The sequence below is a fragment of the Triturus cristatus genome, chromosome 6, assembly GCF_964204655.1.
Source record: "Triturus cristatus chromosome 6, aTriCri1.1, whole genome shotgun sequence".
In the NCBI taxonomy this organism is placed as follows: Eukaryota; Metazoa; Chordata; class Amphibia; order Caudata; family Salamandridae; genus Triturus; species Triturus cristatus.
The window spans coordinates 40847094-40864313 of NC_140589.1; the positions used below are offsets into that span (position 1 = coordinate 40847094).

Genomic DNA, 17220 nt, shown 5'->3' on the forward strand with positions numbered 1-17220 from the left:
CATAATCTGGGCATAGATTGGCAGAGGTGTCTACTTCTCCTGTATATAGCTTTGTAAAGTAACCCTCAAAGATTTGAACAATCTCTGCTGGCGTTTCTACAATTTCATCTTCTATATTTTTATGGCTTTTATGCATCCTCTTCCTCCCTTAGCACTAATTTGCTTTGGCAATAGCCTACCCGTGGCTCTCCCATATTCATAACATTGTGTTTTAGAAGTGTGATATTTCAGCAGCACTTCTCTGCCAAAATACTGATTAATTTTGGCTTTCGTTGGTCAGCAAATGTGCCGAGGTTGACTGACTGGTGCTGTCTTGCTGAGAAAGTAATATACGAAAGTAGGTGCTGTCCCAAGATTTGGAAAAAAACCTGAAGCCCTTGGGAAACCTATCGCTCATGAAGGGAGGGTGGGCTGAGCTGGGGCGGAGGGACGGTGGGAGGATCCTGGATACTATGCATGGGAAGTGAAGCAATGTATTGAAAGAATATAAATTCCATTCCTGTAATTGCCCAAAATGGTTTTGCTTAATATCTATTGTCTGTACTGATGGATTGACCTGTTTTAATAAAAAGTTTAAAAAACCATTTTGGCTTTCGTTTTTAGCTATTTCCTTTTGTATTTCCTAAAGATCTTGCTTTTTTCCTATTTTTTTTTAGCTAGTTCTTCTTCTGCCTACTTCTTACACAAATCTTGTATCTCCTCCTTTTACACCCTCTGTAGATGTAAATTAAAACTAAGACTTTCTCCCTGAACCCTGCCTTTAACATTTCCCAAACTATACTCCTGGGGGCTGTACCCATATTGATCTCTAAAAATTAGTGTATCCAAGTTTTCATATGCTCTACACATAATGAATTTGCCAGAAGCTTCCTATTGAAGGTATGTACCCCCCTTTGTCTACCTATGTGCCCTACGGGTTTCGTGAGGGTTAATGGATTATGATCAGATATGACATAGGGAGAAATCTCAATTGTCATTGTGCTGGCTTCGCTAGCCGTCATAAAAAAAAAAAAAAAAAATAATCTAGCCGTATCATCTTTTGCGGATGGGAATAAAATGTAAAGCTCTGGTTGGGGCCATATGCTTATCCCATAGATCTACCAAATCATGATCTTCAGCCAATCGTGCCAAAGCCCTATACACCTTCGGTTTTCGACCCGATATGCCAGTTCTTTAAAATGCGTATAGTTCACACTTAAGTGAATATTAAGATCCCCACAAGCCATCAATGGAGTAGGCATGTGGCCAGCTCTATATTCAACTCATTAAAATGTTTGCCTCCTCCAAGTTAGCTCCATCAAATTGAGCCTATGTAAAACGTATCCCACCTACTCTCATTCTACGATTACCCAAAGTCTTTGATTATCTACAATTTGGCGGGGTGTGACTGAGAGATAGTATTTTGCAAGAATCGCAAGCTTCTCTCCCCCCCCCCCCCCCCTCCCTCCTTCCCCCCCACTTCCCCAGCGGTCACACTCTTTTAGCAGTTCTTTCTTTCCAAATCGCATATGTCTCTCTTGGATGCAGATTATATTGGCCCTCAATATCCTTAAGACCAGGGCTGCTCTGGCTCTTTGGTGCCTGTTTTTTAACCACAAATATTTATAGAGCAAATACGTAACTTATCAAATTGATTTTGCCCTCTTTTATCTGCCATTATTGGTTGTTTTCTTCCTTATTTTTCCCCCACATACATATTCAATCCTGCCCCATTGTCTCATCAATGTTCCTCTTACCATCTGCCGTTCGTACTTCAGCCAGTGGGGGTATTCGACTCTCTCTAAATCGCCACATGGAGTTGCCTTAATCGGCATCTTCGTTAAGGCATTTTTGTTTTTTTTTGCCCTCTGCCCAATTAACATGGGTCCCCGTGGACTGATAGCATGCTTCTTAGGAGCTGATTTCCTCACTGCCGTCTCAGCCCCTGCAGCTACTTGTGCTACTTTCTGTGCTACCTGCGCACTGCCGCGAGGTTTCCCTCCCCTCGCGGGCTTAGGCGGCATGGTCTTCAGTCGGCTCAGGACACACAGACAACGGCGTCGGAGATCCAGCAGCATCCACTGCACACAGCGTACCATGGTCAGAAGCCTCGCTGACGACCGACTATACCGATCGTCGCTGGGCCATAATCTCCTGTAAAAATACACGGCCGGCAGGCAGTTTATTGCATTCTCTATTAGGGGTTAACTTGAAGATGTCTAGCATCCTCTGCAGGGTAGTTTTGATGAGGTGCTCACAACCGCTGAGTCGGGGCCCCCATCTTGCCCCTGAAGTAGCTACTAATATCTAATGTATCAATATCCACACTTTCTTTTATAAGAGGAGTAACGATAGGTTGTTTACCTCATTTATGGAGAACTCCCTTTGAAGAGATGCAATCGCTATAATTGCAATATCTTCCGCAAAAAAAGACAGCTATTGTGTTTTGACAGTTTACCTGGAATTATGTTCTGATTGGAAGTCAAAGGGTTTAACCTCGAAACTTTCAACCAGTTCACTAGTGGAAACTTAAGAAAAAGAATGAAACATTTTACATTGGGCATTCTGTTTATCATCCTAATATTGTGAGTTGACATTGACTCGGAGATAATTTTTTTCCTTAGGTCGGTAATCTGACAAAAAATAAAAATAGAGTTGCTGAATGTTTAAGCAGCCAAATGCCATAGCCACAGCAACAGTTGTCCTCTCTCAATAGATCTTGAATAATTCCTTTGAAGTTTTAGCAGAGAAAGTTAACTACCAAAATATAAAACATATTTACGTTTGCGCCGCTAATTGATTTTATTTTGGGGTTTCAAGAGGCAAGTGGTGCGTTCGCACCTAATTTACAGCTATTTAAAACCTGACCAGAAGTACAACTCCACAAGAAGAAAAACTTGTTTTAATCCTGCATGAATTCTGGCAAGGGGGCCAAAATACCAAAAGAAGAAATATCTTACTTCCAGTAGTTTGCTGAATGTGGTATAGAGGTGACCATGTAGACATGGAATCGTTACAGGGATGAAAGTTCTCTTGTGAAAATGAATCATATTTCCCACAAAGGCCTTTTTCATTGAATGGAAGCACCAGTTGGTGCAGGTTCTAAATGGGGTAATACATTAAATGTGTCAGCTGCTTGGTAAAAATGATCTATGTGGCATTGAACAATCTACTAAAATCCAGGGTATTTTACTTCTTGCCATTCTGGAATCGCTTTTCGGGGATTTGTAGAGGGAGTGTTAACAATTAAGAAGCTATCCAATCACCAGGATGTTCACATAAGTCTTTTGCATTACCTATGATAGTTGTGATCGAGGATGGATTACCTACATTGCACCCTGAGTGTGTGCTATAGATTGGGATATTATTTTGACCCAAAACTTCTCCCTCACAAGGTATTCATGCCCCAACATTTAAGAAAACCGCCTCTTTTTGTTGATACATACAGGTTTACAGGTAGCACGTGTCTGTCTGTCTGTACCAGGTGCGAGGCAGAACTGCTCAAGGTTACTTTTTTGTATTTTCTTTTTTTAAGCTTTGCAGTGTCAGATTTCCTTTCTCTTCTCATACTGAGGGAGTGTATAGTAAATGAAAGAAATAAGCATATACACTTTGTAGGTATTGTCGCAATACCTACAATGTAATTCCATATCACTCTGGATAAATGAATATGTAAGTAGAAAGCTTTTTCTAAATGAGAATAAATATATATCCAAACAAAACCCACTGGGACTATTTCTTGACCATATGAAAATTATATATCCACAAAGGAGTACATGCTCATTTCTTTCTGCACTATTAAAATATGTGGCTGGTAAGGTCCAGTGCCTTGAGTTAATCTGCTCCATTAATTTCAATCAAATTGGGCAACACCATCCAGGAACGGGATTCCTGGACCTTTCTTCACACTGGGAACAGTGTATAGTAAATGTATAAAAGAAAATCATGATTTACATAGTTTCTCTGCTTACTAGTGTGGAATCCAAATTCATTCTTTCTTCAAATCATTGCACGGGAAAGATGTACGAACACAAATTGATAATGCCATATTACTTATATTCCTTAGGCAATTAAAATGTTTTCAAGGTTTTGTTTATCTCCACTTCACACTCAGTCTGTTCTATTTTTGTTTAATGTATTTTGGAATTAAGCTTTAAGGCATATACGTTTATGCGAATGGAATTCTAATTTTGGGTACTTTTTCCATCTAACCAGGTGCTTGACATACAAGAAGTAAGGAATACATGATTGTCTTTTGAAAATCGTTTTGACATACAAACCAGCTATGAAATAACTGTCCAGAGCAACATCTTCGCATGCCAGCTAACTTTCTTCTAAACAAAAAAAGTTTTTTTGCGTATTGGACAATCGGAACGTTACTTGATGAAACTAGTACCAGGAAAAAGGAAACCTTTATATTCACCTATGGAGTAAGGTCCATCAGTGTTACTGATGTGAAAATAGGTTAGAACGCAAAGAGTCATGTGCACAACATAAGCTCACATGGAAGGGCAATATGAATATACCCAATGGATGACCATGTCTTAAGTAAACTGAATCAACTGGAGAGTTACATCCGAGAGCATCAAGTCTTGTGACTTCATAATCAACCCTGATTAAAATGCCTTCACTGTCGCTATATCAGAAAACTCAGCCACGTGATATCACTCCTCAGAAAGACTACTTAAACATGCAGGCTGTCATGTACCTATTTATACGGATTTCCCACTGAGTGATCAGAAGAATTGTGCATAGCAGAAACCTACAAATGCTATTATTGTGCAAACAATTCAATTAGATCTGTTTGAAAACGGGAAAGTGCACATTATGGATACACTTTATAGATGTAATGATTGCGATCAGGCTTTCATCACAGAGAAGCTTTTAATACAACACCAGGTAAGACATACTTCGGAAGCGCCATATTTATCTGCTGAATGTGATAAGGATTTCAAAACAAAACAACATCTAGCAGTACTTCAGCGATATCGCACTGATGAAAAACCTCATATATGTACTGAATGTTTCAAGGCTTTTATCACAAAGCGCCAGTTAAGACGACATCTGAAAACCCATACGGATGAACGACCATATAAATGTACTGAATGTGGTAAGGCTTTCAGAACTAAAGTACAGATAATACAACATCAGATAACACATACTGTTGAAAGGCCATATAAATGTATAGATTGTAAAAAGGCTTTTAAATCAAAACCAGTACTAGTAAAACATAGGAGTATTCATACGGGGGAAAGGCCATACAACTGTACCGAATGTGACAAAGCTTTTAGAACGGAGAAACAGATAACGGTACATCGGAGAACCCACAGTATTGAACCACCATTTAAATGCATTGAATGTGGCAAGGGCTTCAAAGCGAAAGGAGACCTAATACGCCATCAGAGAACACACTCTGGGGAAAAACCATATAAATGTATTGAATGTGATAAGGCTTTCAAAACAAAAAGAGATATAATACAACATCAGATAACCCATACTGATGAAAAACCATATCAATGTATAGAATGTGGAAAGGCTTTCAAGTCAAAAGCAGTACTAATAAGACATCGGAGCACCCACTCCGAGGAAAGGCCATACAAATGTACAGAATGTGAAAAGACTTTTAGGACAAAGGAACGGATAATGCTACATCAGAGAACCCACAGTAGTGAACAACCATATAAATGTACTGAATGTGACAAAACCTGTAAAGTAAAAGGAGATCTAATACGCCATCGGAGAATCCACTCTGGGGAAAAACCATATAAATGTACTGAATGTGACAAGGCTTTCACACAAAAAGCATCACTAACAGCCCATCATATGACTCACACTGGTGAAAAACCATTTAAGTGCACACAATGTGACAAGGCTTTTAAGACCAATAAAGATCTAACACTACATGAGAGTGTCCACTTTGAAAAAAGACCATATTATTGTACTGAATGCTCAAAGGATTTCAAAACAAAGAGATATCTACTTCTGCATCAGAGAACACACACTGGTGAAAAACCACATAAATGTACTGAATGTGTCAAGGCTTTTAGGACAAAAAGAGAACAAAGTGTACATCGGAGAACTCATTCTGGCGATAAACCATATACATGTACTGAATGTGACAAGGCATTCAGGACAAAAGGAGTTCTAATGTTACATAAGAGCATTCACTCTGAGGAAAGACCCTACAAATGTTCGGAATGTGATAGGGCTTTCAAGTTAAAACCAGTGCTAATGCTACATCAGAGAATTCACACTGGTGAAAAACCACATAAGTGTATAGAATGTCACAAGGCTTTTGTAACGAAAGGACATCTGATACGACATCGTACAACCCATACTGGTGAAAGGCCATATAAATGTACTGAATGTGACAAGGCTTTCAGGACAAAACAATGGCTAATGCTACATCGGAGAATCCATACTGGTGAAAGACCATTTAAATGTACTGAATGCGACAAAGCGTATATAAAAAAAGAAAATCTAGTGGTGCATAATAGATCACACACTGGTGAAAGACCATATGAATGTACTGAATGCAACAGGGGATTTATAAGAAATGGAGAACTAACACGACATCAGAGAATTCACAATGGTGAAAAACCGTATAAGTGTAAAAAGTGCGTCAAGGCTTTCATGTCTAAAGGAGAGCTGATACGACATCGGAGAAGACACATTGGGAAATTACATAAATGTAAGAGAACTTTAAAGGCAAAAGGAGAGCTAATGCTAGATCAGAAAATCCCCTCAGAGGAAAAACCATATATGTACTCCATTGAATATGAGATGGCATACAATGCCAGAGAACAGACTCTGAAAATCCAATAAATGTACTGAATACATCTTTTTGCTACTTTTGATTCTGTGGTCCACCACACCAGACGTATTCTCCTTCTAAACATTGCAGGGATAAGAATGTTTGTACTTTGATGGTTTTCATAATTTCTAGAAAACTGTTTTTTCCGTGTTATGATTAACATGTGACTCTGATGCCTCAAGTATAGAATGCAGGGTTCCTTGCGGATCTAGCTTTCCACTTATCTTTTTAACACATCTCTGAGATCTTTTACTAAGTAAGATCAGGTGGTGTAACCAGTGATTTCAGTTCTGAGTAGATGACGATTATGTGCTGATGGAAGTTCAAACGTTTACTTCTCTGAACAGCTTGATGGGGTTTCAGAAGAATCCGAAGTTTGTTCCGTTTAAATGGAGCAGAAATGGAGTTGATCTTAATTGATAGAAAAACTGATCAGTAGAAGAGTGTGGGAAAATCCACCTTGTTTCTTAGCTAAGCTCTGCATTTGGAATAAATATCCCAATACTGGGCCACTCAAGAGGCACATTGTGATGGTTTTCCTGGCTAGTTCACATCTTGGCTATTCTAATAGTCCGTTTCCCATAACAGCACAATAAGATGTATAATTGGACTATCAAAATGTGCCAATTTACTGAAATATTGCTGAAACCTCTACTAGCTTAAAGTGCAAGAAATAACATGGCTCAATATTTTATAGAGCATCCATTAAAGGATTTTTGTTAGGGAGGTTACAGTCCAACTATGCAACTGACTCTGTCCAACAAAAACCACCTTCTTGCTCCTAGATGCCAGTACCAGTATTCATAAAGTGGAATTCTCTTAACACTCTTTGCAAATTACACATTTATTCTATTAAACCATATGCTGGCACAGGAGAGTAAATTGAATATTGTTAATGGATGGTATCTGTAATCAATGCTTCCCAAATGTCTTAGAACCAGACACATTTCTTATGATGATAAACTTTCGCGACCCACCTAGCTTTAGCAGACATGAGGCAGGGATGATCCTTTTGATGTGCTAGACGTGCTTCCAAAGTGCTGTGAATTGCCAAAATAGACTCTCTACATTTTTTATTTCTGCATTCCTTTCTAAAAGTAAATGTAATGACCTTTACCACTCCCTTCGATATATATTTTGGTCCCTGTCCGAAGATATTTAACTGTCCATAAAATTGGCAGTTTATGAACTGCACTGCAGCAAGAATAATTTTCAGAGTGGGGTGCTGACCTGTGGCATCTGTTCACTATGATAACCAGGCTTCTGAAAAACCTTGGTGTTGATACTAGTGATTTTTAACGAATTTAGGGAAAACGAACATCTGCGGCAGAGTATGGGCAGTTGGGGTGTGTGTGTATATGTGTACATACACATACATACACATACACCACACCAACAAGTTCCCTCACCAGGGATTTCACGCACTCTTCGGTTAAAAAAACTTCCATTTATTTTGGTAAACACGTTTAAGTGATTTCTGCCTTTCTCAATGCCATATTGCAAAACGTTTAGCATCCCACTTAATATAATGCTTTGTCACTTTGTTACTACAATGAAGGAAATGTAGTTACTTAACTGGCTCCTATGATCACTTAACCTGTTGCAGGTCAGAGTGTGGCAGGGTGAGGTACATATTCTTGAATATACTACCGAAGCATGGCACAGTAGCGCACTGTTATTTTCAGGCACCCCATTTTCTATTGATGGTCATTCACTATTTTCCAGAGCTACAGCAACACCCGGTGGATTGTAAGTTCTCTGACTGACCCCAGGGAGCTTGCAAAGGAGGCAGACCTGGGTGAGTTCCAGAGTGTCTGGGATGGCTTTGGGGAGTTATTTAAAGGACAGTGTCTCTGGTTTTCCCATCAGTGAGGGGGAGGGTCACAGTGATCTAGACAGGTCTTGGTATAATAGGGGATGAAAGGGGTGTCCCATGTCGTCCCTTCCAAGAGTGAGAGGAGAGTAGAGGTGGGGTTTGGCGGAGGCACAGGGTGCCTTATTTCTAGCTCCATACGTTTGATTATTCCCAGAGAGAGCACAAGCAGTGGAACCTGGTCTGAATGGCGAGACATCCACTGATGGGAGCTCTCCACTGGGTTAGGGGAGCGGAGTGTGGCGGTTGCCCCAGGCGCCCTCCCATTTCTGGTTTCTGGGGGTACAGTTTCATAGCGGATGGTACAGAGGCCCAGATGGAGGGGAAAGAGGTGGAAGCAGTCCACAGTGGGTGGACCGGTAGGTGCGGTGTTGCCAGCTGTGAGATCAGATGACCCCTAAGACTGACCCTGTGAGGCCCCTTCTGGCTAGGGGGGGAACTCAATGGGCAGAGGGCTGGAAACCTGGACCAGGCAGTTTCTTGCACTACACAGTGTGTTTCCCTCGGGGGTAGGGGTACTCCCCTAGAAGTCCCAACTTGCCAGGCACATGTTCAGCTGAAGGGTACAGACTACCCGTAGGCTTACCCAACCCTACTTGAATAACCAGTGTCGGGCTACCATCCCTAAACTGGTGGGAGGAAGAGTGGAAGAAGGGTGCAAGTCACCTGGGGCTACAGCCCCCCTTCACTCTGAGAGCCCACAGAGTCCGAAGACCCCCTGGATGGCCTGGGTGTTGACACTGACCACGGTCAGTGGACTTTCTTGGTTGTTGTCCTTGTGGGCAGAGTTTTCCCTCGGATGGGGACAGAAGTTGGACCCAAGGAGTGGAATGGGCAACACCACTTTGTTGGCCATGGTGGTACTATCTGCCTACTGGGATGCATCTGTGAGCAAATGAAGGTTAGGTTTTGCACAGATGGGGTCTGTAGATAAGGAGAAGGTTCCCCAGATGAAGAGAAGGTTCCCCGTGAGTCGGTTCAGTGACTCAGTACAGTGTAGACAGAGGGATCCAACTGAGTTCAGTGAAATAACTCTTTCTGCAGGGTCTCCTCCAAACATTTTGCATTCCTTCTTCCCTTCCTTCTTCCCTTTGTGCTGAATTAGTTTTTGTTGGCTTTAGGGTTCTGGGCACTTTACCACTGCTAACCAGTGCTACTTTTAAGTTTTACATGACCAGGTAGTAAAAAAACTATCAAAATTGTTTTTCGGTACTGCAAGGACACTCACTCCTATAGATTAACATTGGTATTACCTTATTGCAAGTTATAAGTGTAATTCTGAATTGGGAAAATAGATATTTCGAGGTTGGCGTCTCTGGACTTGCAATTTAAAATCACAACCTAAGGTAAAGTTGGGTTTTAAATTGCAAGCCTGAAAATGCCCCTTTAAACAGTTGGCATTTTTTTACTTAACCGTTCTGTGCCTTCTGTCTGTTTCTGAATACATGTCTCGGGTGGGTAACAGCTGGGCCTTGTGCATTCCATCTAGACCTCCACATACAATGGGAGCTTAGGTGTGACTTGATGGGCCATTAACTGGCTTGATGGGGAGGGGTGGAGCTAAGCATAGCCCCACTTGCACCTGACTAGACTGTGCCCTGCCTCCATACAACAGCCCTAATGACACTGTATTGATTGAAGCCAGGGGAGGAATGGGGTTTCCTGCAATTCAAAGTCGCTGTCTAGAAGCTTCTCCAACCTTCTAGAACCAGGGCACCAAAGTATAAATACTGTACCTCCGACACCACCACTTCAGTGCACTTCTGAACTTATGGTTACTCTACCAGGAAGAAGGGCTGCTGTGCGGCTGAAAGAAAGGCCACCCTGCTGGATTCCTGCTTTGCTGACCTGTGCCCGCTGCCCTCTTGCCTGGGAGTGAGAAGAACTAAACATGCATCTCTACAACCCAGACCCCTGAGTGACTCTAAAGGCCTGCTAACTGACCTCTTGTTTTCTGAAGTCTTAAACAAGACTTTTAACCAACCTTCCGAACTCTGCCATCTCTGAGTATGCCCTGCCAAGTGGTACCAGCCCAGTCCTGGAACCTTGGAAGTGTGCCTTAGGTGCTCTACCCTCTGTGGTCTTCCTCGGAACTGCTGCGAACACCCTGTGAATCAACGCAGACCGAGACAGGATTTAATGTACTGTGTTCAGCAGGCCCAAGTGGGTTCCTGTAGCTGGCCCACTCTCCATCACAGTAGGCCTGAACTTGTGACATTGTCTTAATCTGGGACGACCAGATAACCTCTGTTGGCGTGTCATAGTTTCTACTTTCTCAGTAGGACCTGTGCGTTTGTTGGACAACATAAACCTTGGTATTATACCAGACTGATTCTGTGCACGCACTCAGGATATGCTTGCCTGTAGTACTACTAACTTACTCTTAAACCAAAGAAGGTAACAAATGGATTGTGCAGCCTCTGAACATGACAAACCTGGCTCCCCAAGGAATAGTGGTAACATAGCTAGAACCTTTTTGCTCAGTCACTCTCGCATACCCAAAGAGAGCAAGCATATTGTTAGAATACGAGCAAGCATATTTTTAGAATACTTTGTATTTCCTGGGGTCTCGTATGGGGAAACACTTCTTCAAGCGGGTTTGTTTTTATGCAGTCCAGAACTGAATTTTCTCCTATCTGATGGGAACCTTACCCATGACTGCATTTATCGTTTGTTGGTTGATGCCTGTTGTAGCGAATTGTGATTGAGCAGCCCTCGCTGGATTTATTGTTAATGTTCGCTCAACAAACTATCAAACATCTATGTATTGTTACTGGACTGTTGTACAATCTACATATTTGTGCTGTCATATTATCGACATCAGGATGTGGTGTGTAACCGGCTAAGACTGGCCATGTTGCTTCCTCATTGCTAAGGCGACTTCATTTGTTGTGTGTGGTAGGGCTCCTTCAAGCCAATTTTGAGGTTCTTGGTATGTTAATGGTATTTCTAATTCTTCGTAAGCTGTTTAGTTATTTGGAACTTTAGGCGCAGTGTAAGTGTGAAACACCTTTGTGTTGTCTGCTGCTTGGAATGTAACCCCTGAATAGAATATCTCGGTCCCAAAAGCTTTGTGAGCCTCAACCATGAAGGTAACATCCCCACCCATAAGTGCGAGACCCTGTAGTAGCAGTTTTTTAGTAACCACATGTTTGCAGTTCTCCACTATAAGTTAAGCTAGAAGAATAAGTGGAATTCAGAGAGGGTATCAGAATAGGATACTCCTTTGAAAGGTTCAATCTTGAACAGCCTATACATAGGGGGTTTCCTACTCTGCTGAGGAGTATAGTCCCTACCACTATGGATATCTCTGGTTAATGGATGAGTAGAGGTCTTTGGGTATACAAAAGAGAACTACTCAGGCGATCCATTAATAAAGAACCCAAGCTACTAAGGGTGGCGCCGTGTCTCAAGCTTCTACTGTTTCAGTAGGAACTGTGCAATTGTTGGACAACTTAAATATTGGTATTGTACCAGACTGATTCTGTGTACACCCTCAGGATATGTTGGCCTATAGGCATGCAAGCTCATAGTGCACCATATAAACCCCTAAACCTAGCGAGGTAACAAATGGATTGTGCAACCTCAGAACATGACAACCCTGACTACCCCTCCCCCCCAACCCCCCAAGGAATCGTGGTAACCGATCTAGAACCTTTTTGTTCAGTTGCTCTGGCATACCCAAAGAGAGATGCAAGAAATACACTACGTGTTTCAATATTTATTGAAGCATTGTGATTCTTATATAGATTATGTGCACTGCAATTATCTACAGAAAGAAACAAGATAGCGTGATTAGCATTATAAGAATAGTGAAAAAGATTAAAAATTCCACTGTAGTGCAAGGGCAGTGTATATATGTGGGCATATAAGTACTGTGTATAGTGATCTCCTATGTGCCCCCTAACCTTGTTGCCTAGGGCGGGTGATCTGCTAAAATCCCTTACTAAATGATCTATCTCTCCATTACCTGTGGGTAAGTGTGCTTAGGTCCACGTCTTGGTCACAAGTTGGACATTCCTGGTCACAGAAGGAAAACGGTAATCAGCTGGGCTGGAATTCCAGCGTGCAGCAACCTTGCAGTGACCGCGTTCTCTTTTGATTTGAACATGGAAATGCTTGTGTGTGTATAATAAACCGCATCCATGCTACCTTGCTGAGACCCCAGTCAGCCTGTCGTTATTTTTCATCTTATGATAACTATGGGGCTGATTAGGATGGCGGTCTCGGTTTCGGTCTCACTGCCATCCTAGGCATGTTTTTGGCCCGCCTCATTAGGATGGCGGGCAGTTTGGTGGTGGTTGGCAAGACAGACCGCCACTTATCTGACGGGCTCCTGTAGCCCACCGGTGCGGGGGAGGCAGAGTAATGCCTACAATGGAGGCAGGGCCTGCCAGGCAATGCAAATAGGCATTACGATGTGCCTTTCTGCCAGTCCTTTCATGGTGGAAAGGGACATTTGGGGCCCCCAGACTCGTGAACTGGGGGGGGGAGGGGAATCTATGGTGCCCCCTACATATCCCTGCACCATGTGGCAGGCACTGCATGGTGCCTGCCACGTAATGCAGGGATGTGTACCGTGTCCCTTTTTTGCATTGCGGCGGGTGCTGTTGCCAGCAGCACCCGCCGCAATTTAAAGTATAGGCATAGTAACCGCTGTAGTTGTGATCTCATCAAAGTGCCTACTGTGGGACTGCCGACTGCATGTGGGGTGGTCCCAGTCCCCAATAGGGTCTGCCCACCATCGTTATCGGGCCCTATGTCGCCTTCAGGACACTCAAAAATATTTGCGCAGTGAACTTTATCCCTTGTACTAAAGGTTCAGGGTGTTGTGATAGTGTACCTACGAAGTCGAAATATAAGCAAATGTGTAGTATCCTGTTCAAGGTAATGTTATTCCATTTTCACCATCTACTCAGCCAGTGGAATGTTGCAGTGATGATGCGCTTAGGAATGTTGGGAGCCTGTGAGGAGAAGTCACAGTTGAGGGTGGGCTGAGCAGCATTCTGGCTGCTCCTGGTGGGGCTGATCTACATATCTTGTAATCTACTACAATAAATCATCCTGAATTACATCAACCTGCTTGGACCTCGTTACTATAATTATTTGGCGACGAGTTGGTGACTACCTACGCGATACATGCGGATCTCTGGGACCTGTAAATCAACAGAGGACCCAAAGATGAAACTAACTCCAAAAGGGACAGTCACAACCATGAGGTATCCACAGAAAACCATAAGCGAGAAACCAAGATGTTCTTCAGTATAACAAAGACGACAAGAAGATAGCAAGACGTTTCTGTCAGAACATATATGTTAACAAGAAACCAGTTAAAATGAAGCACAATGCACAGCAGCCCCACCAGTGTCCTCGTCATCTGACAGCCCTAGTCCAAGCGTGCTGTGCTCATTTGTAAGTTTTACTTGGGTTTTCTTTTCAACTTGTCTTGTTGCTGCACGTTCTTGTCAAAATGGACGGAGGTGCATTTGAAAGGAGGAGTTCAATCACCTGATTTCTTCTTCAGGCACTACAGGTCAAGCAACACAGGGCTAGCCAATTCTATCTGCATTTATGTGTCTTTTTTCATGCTTGGACTGGCCTCTACGGTGCTTCAATCTCTGAGGAGATGTGGTGGTCTCATCTAGATTACCCATTTTGGACTGCCTGTTTCACCGTATAGTTACTTCTGCGTGTCAAGAGGTTAGTGTTTTAGAAGTTGTATAGCACAAGAACCGGCTGCTGTTGGTCCTCATTCTGTGTGCTAGTTTGAGAGGCTATTTGGTTTGGTCCAGCCCCTCTGTCCCTTTGCCCTTGCAAAACCAGGAGCTCTCTTATTGCCCGGCTAACTTTGAGTACGTTGCTTCAATTTTGGATTCACTACAATGTGGTTGGTTTTTCCTAAAGTGGTGCCCCGTTTTTACAGTGTGTGATGAATGTTTGTTTGACTCTTTAAACCAGCTGCGAGGCGACATCGTGGGAGTTGGCCAATTTTACAGTTAAGACAGCTCATCTTTATTTAAAAGGGCCGCGTCACACAAGTTTAAATTACTCTTGCGCCACTTACTGTTTCTTGTGGTCACGTGAAGGGCTTGCTGTAGCTGCTGCTGTCATGTCATAAAATGCGAAAATTCCTGCAAGGACGTTTTGGTGCAAGGACGCACCAAAAGCCACTCTGCATGTACGTTGTCAGCGTTCTGCCATATTCCGGCTGGAGACTCCTCGCAAGCCAGGGAATTTTAAATTCCCACACTGTCTCTTCTCGCGTTATGCCAACCACTTTTCTGTTAATAAACGCTTATTATTATTATTATTAATGGCATTTATTAAGCGCATGGTTGCACAAGGAACAGTGCGTCCCCGCGCTGACAATCCCACTAACCTCTCACGAGCGTCGCTCACGGAGGTGGAGTACTTGGGCAGGAGAAACTAAAGTGAATTATGTCTTGGGGGGGAAAGATGGGTTTTCAACCCTTGCCTAAACCTAATTTCGGACGGTTCCATCCTCAATTCGATGGGTAGGTCATTCCAGCCTTTACTGGCAAGGTGTCTGAAGGACCGTCCTCCCATCCTTGCTCTGTGGATCCGTGGAACTACTAATAACATGTTGCCCATCGATCTAAGAGGGCGAGAAGGTCGATAAACAGGAAGCAATTTCTGGAGATAAGAAGGTGCTTTTAAATGAGCAATGCGATGGGTAATGCACATCGTTTTGAATGTGATTCGTTCCATTATTGGGAGCCAATGCAGGGAACGCAAAGCATTTTTCCCAGAGGCCCTCCTGGGGAGGTTCAGGACGAGCCTAGCAGCTGCATTTTGGACGCGTTGCAACTGCATTAGACCTTTTTTACTGAGTCCGCATAGGAGGGAATTCCCATAGTCTAAATGGGAGGTAACCAAGGCATGTACCATTGTTTTTCTGGTGCTAGGCGGCAGTAGGTCCAGGACCTTCCTCAGGACCTTCAAAATGCCATAGCATTTACCAGCAACATTACCCACATGATTAGTGTTGGCTAGATTAGAATCGAGGAGTATGCCGAGGTTTTTGACTGTGTCTACCGGGACAGGGACAGAGCCCAGTTCTATGGGCCACCAGGCAGATGTCCAGATGGAAGGACAGGGGCCAACAATAAGAACTTCTGTCTTATTACCATTGAGGCGGAGATAGTTCTGCTTCATCCACCCATCAAGTGCCACCAGGCAGGCCGAGAATTTCTCAGCCTCCACAACTGGATCACGAGACAAGTTGATCACCAATTGTGTATCGTCTGCGTAAGAGACTATGGCAACACCATATGACTCCACCAGTATGGCAAGGGGTTCCATGTACAGATTGAATAACGTGGGGCTCAAAATCGAGCCTTGTGGAACCCCTTGTCTAAGACATCTTATACTGGATTTGCATGGTAGACAATGCACTTGAAATCTCCTGTTATTAAGAAAGGACACCAACCACTCATGGGCAGGCCCGGTTATGCCCTTCTCACTCAGACGGTCCAATAATACGGAGTGTGATACGGTGTCAAACGCCACACTTAAGTCCAATAGGACCAGTGCGGCCGTGTGACCCTCATCCGCCTGACACCGCAACAGTTCCGTAGAAAGAAGGAAAGCGGTCTCCGTCGAATGTTTGGCTCTAAATCCCGACTGAGACGAGTGGAGGAGCTTATTTTCCTCCACAAAGCTCACCAGCTGTCGGTTAACCAATTTCGCACAATAGGGGAGGAGCGAGATAGGTCTCAGATTGTCTAGTTGTGATATGCTAATATGGGCTTTCTTTTTTATCGGGACAACTTGGGCCAATTTCCAGTCGTCCGGAACTAGACATTCTTGAAAGGAAAGAGAGGCCAAGTTACCTATGTGTTCCGCTACCTGGGGGAGATGACTTCGAAGAATCCTCGCTGGAACCGCATCTAAGTGAGAGCCAATTCAAACTTGAAGGAGCCAAGGTGTTTGTCTGTGTTGGTACACGTTAGATCTACTCCTTGTGTACCTGCTCAATGCTACGAGAATTTGAAGATGACCAGGCACATCGCAAGTTCCAAGGGTACAGTTGCTTTCCTCAAGCAATGGAATGGTTGGGTGAAGCTGCAGTGTCTCGGGGTCAACATTTTTTTTATAATATGGACTGTGGATTTCTTTGAATCAGTTACACTCTTGTGAGGCAATTTTTCAAGTTTGCTGCCTGTAGTGCATGTGGGCCCCTCAGTCTTCTTTTTTCTAGCTCAATGTTATAGAAGCTTGATTTTGCTAGGTTATATTCTATGTGGGGTCATAACTCTCATGAACTTGTTCTTTGCATGGATGTCATGGCAGAGTATAATTTGACACTTTACGTTGTATTTACTCTGTTTTTATGTTGATGTTTACATATTCCTCACTACAAGGATTGTATTAAGAGTCGTTTCTGGCCCAAGTTTGCATGTTTTCACTAAGGTGTCATGCTTGCTATTCATCGTACATTTGTGGTTACACCTCTACATTTTATGTTACATCCCTTACACGTGGAATTGTCATGGGTTTAGTTCCCCCCCCCCTTTTTTTTTTTAAGTAAGCA

General features: G+C 43.0%; 1 protein-coding gene across 2 annotated transcripts in view; it reads left to right on the forward strand.

Annotated features, from left to right (window-relative positions):
* The window catches only part of LOC146813736 (uncharacterized), a 75395-nt gene that overhangs the window by 39436 nt on the left and 18739 nt on the right, over positions 1-17220 (forward strand). The window contains exon 2 of one of the 2 annotated variants that reach the window (XM_085610228.1): positions 4195-6670. In XM_085610228.1, coding sequence (XP_085466354.1) covers positions 4807-6670 — 1864 coding nt within the window. In that variant the 5' untranslated portion in view covers positions 4195-4806. Of the gene's footprint in view, positions 1-4194; positions 7936-17220 lie in introns of those variants that run through there. The other variant, XM_085610227.1, reaches the window with a different exon arrangement.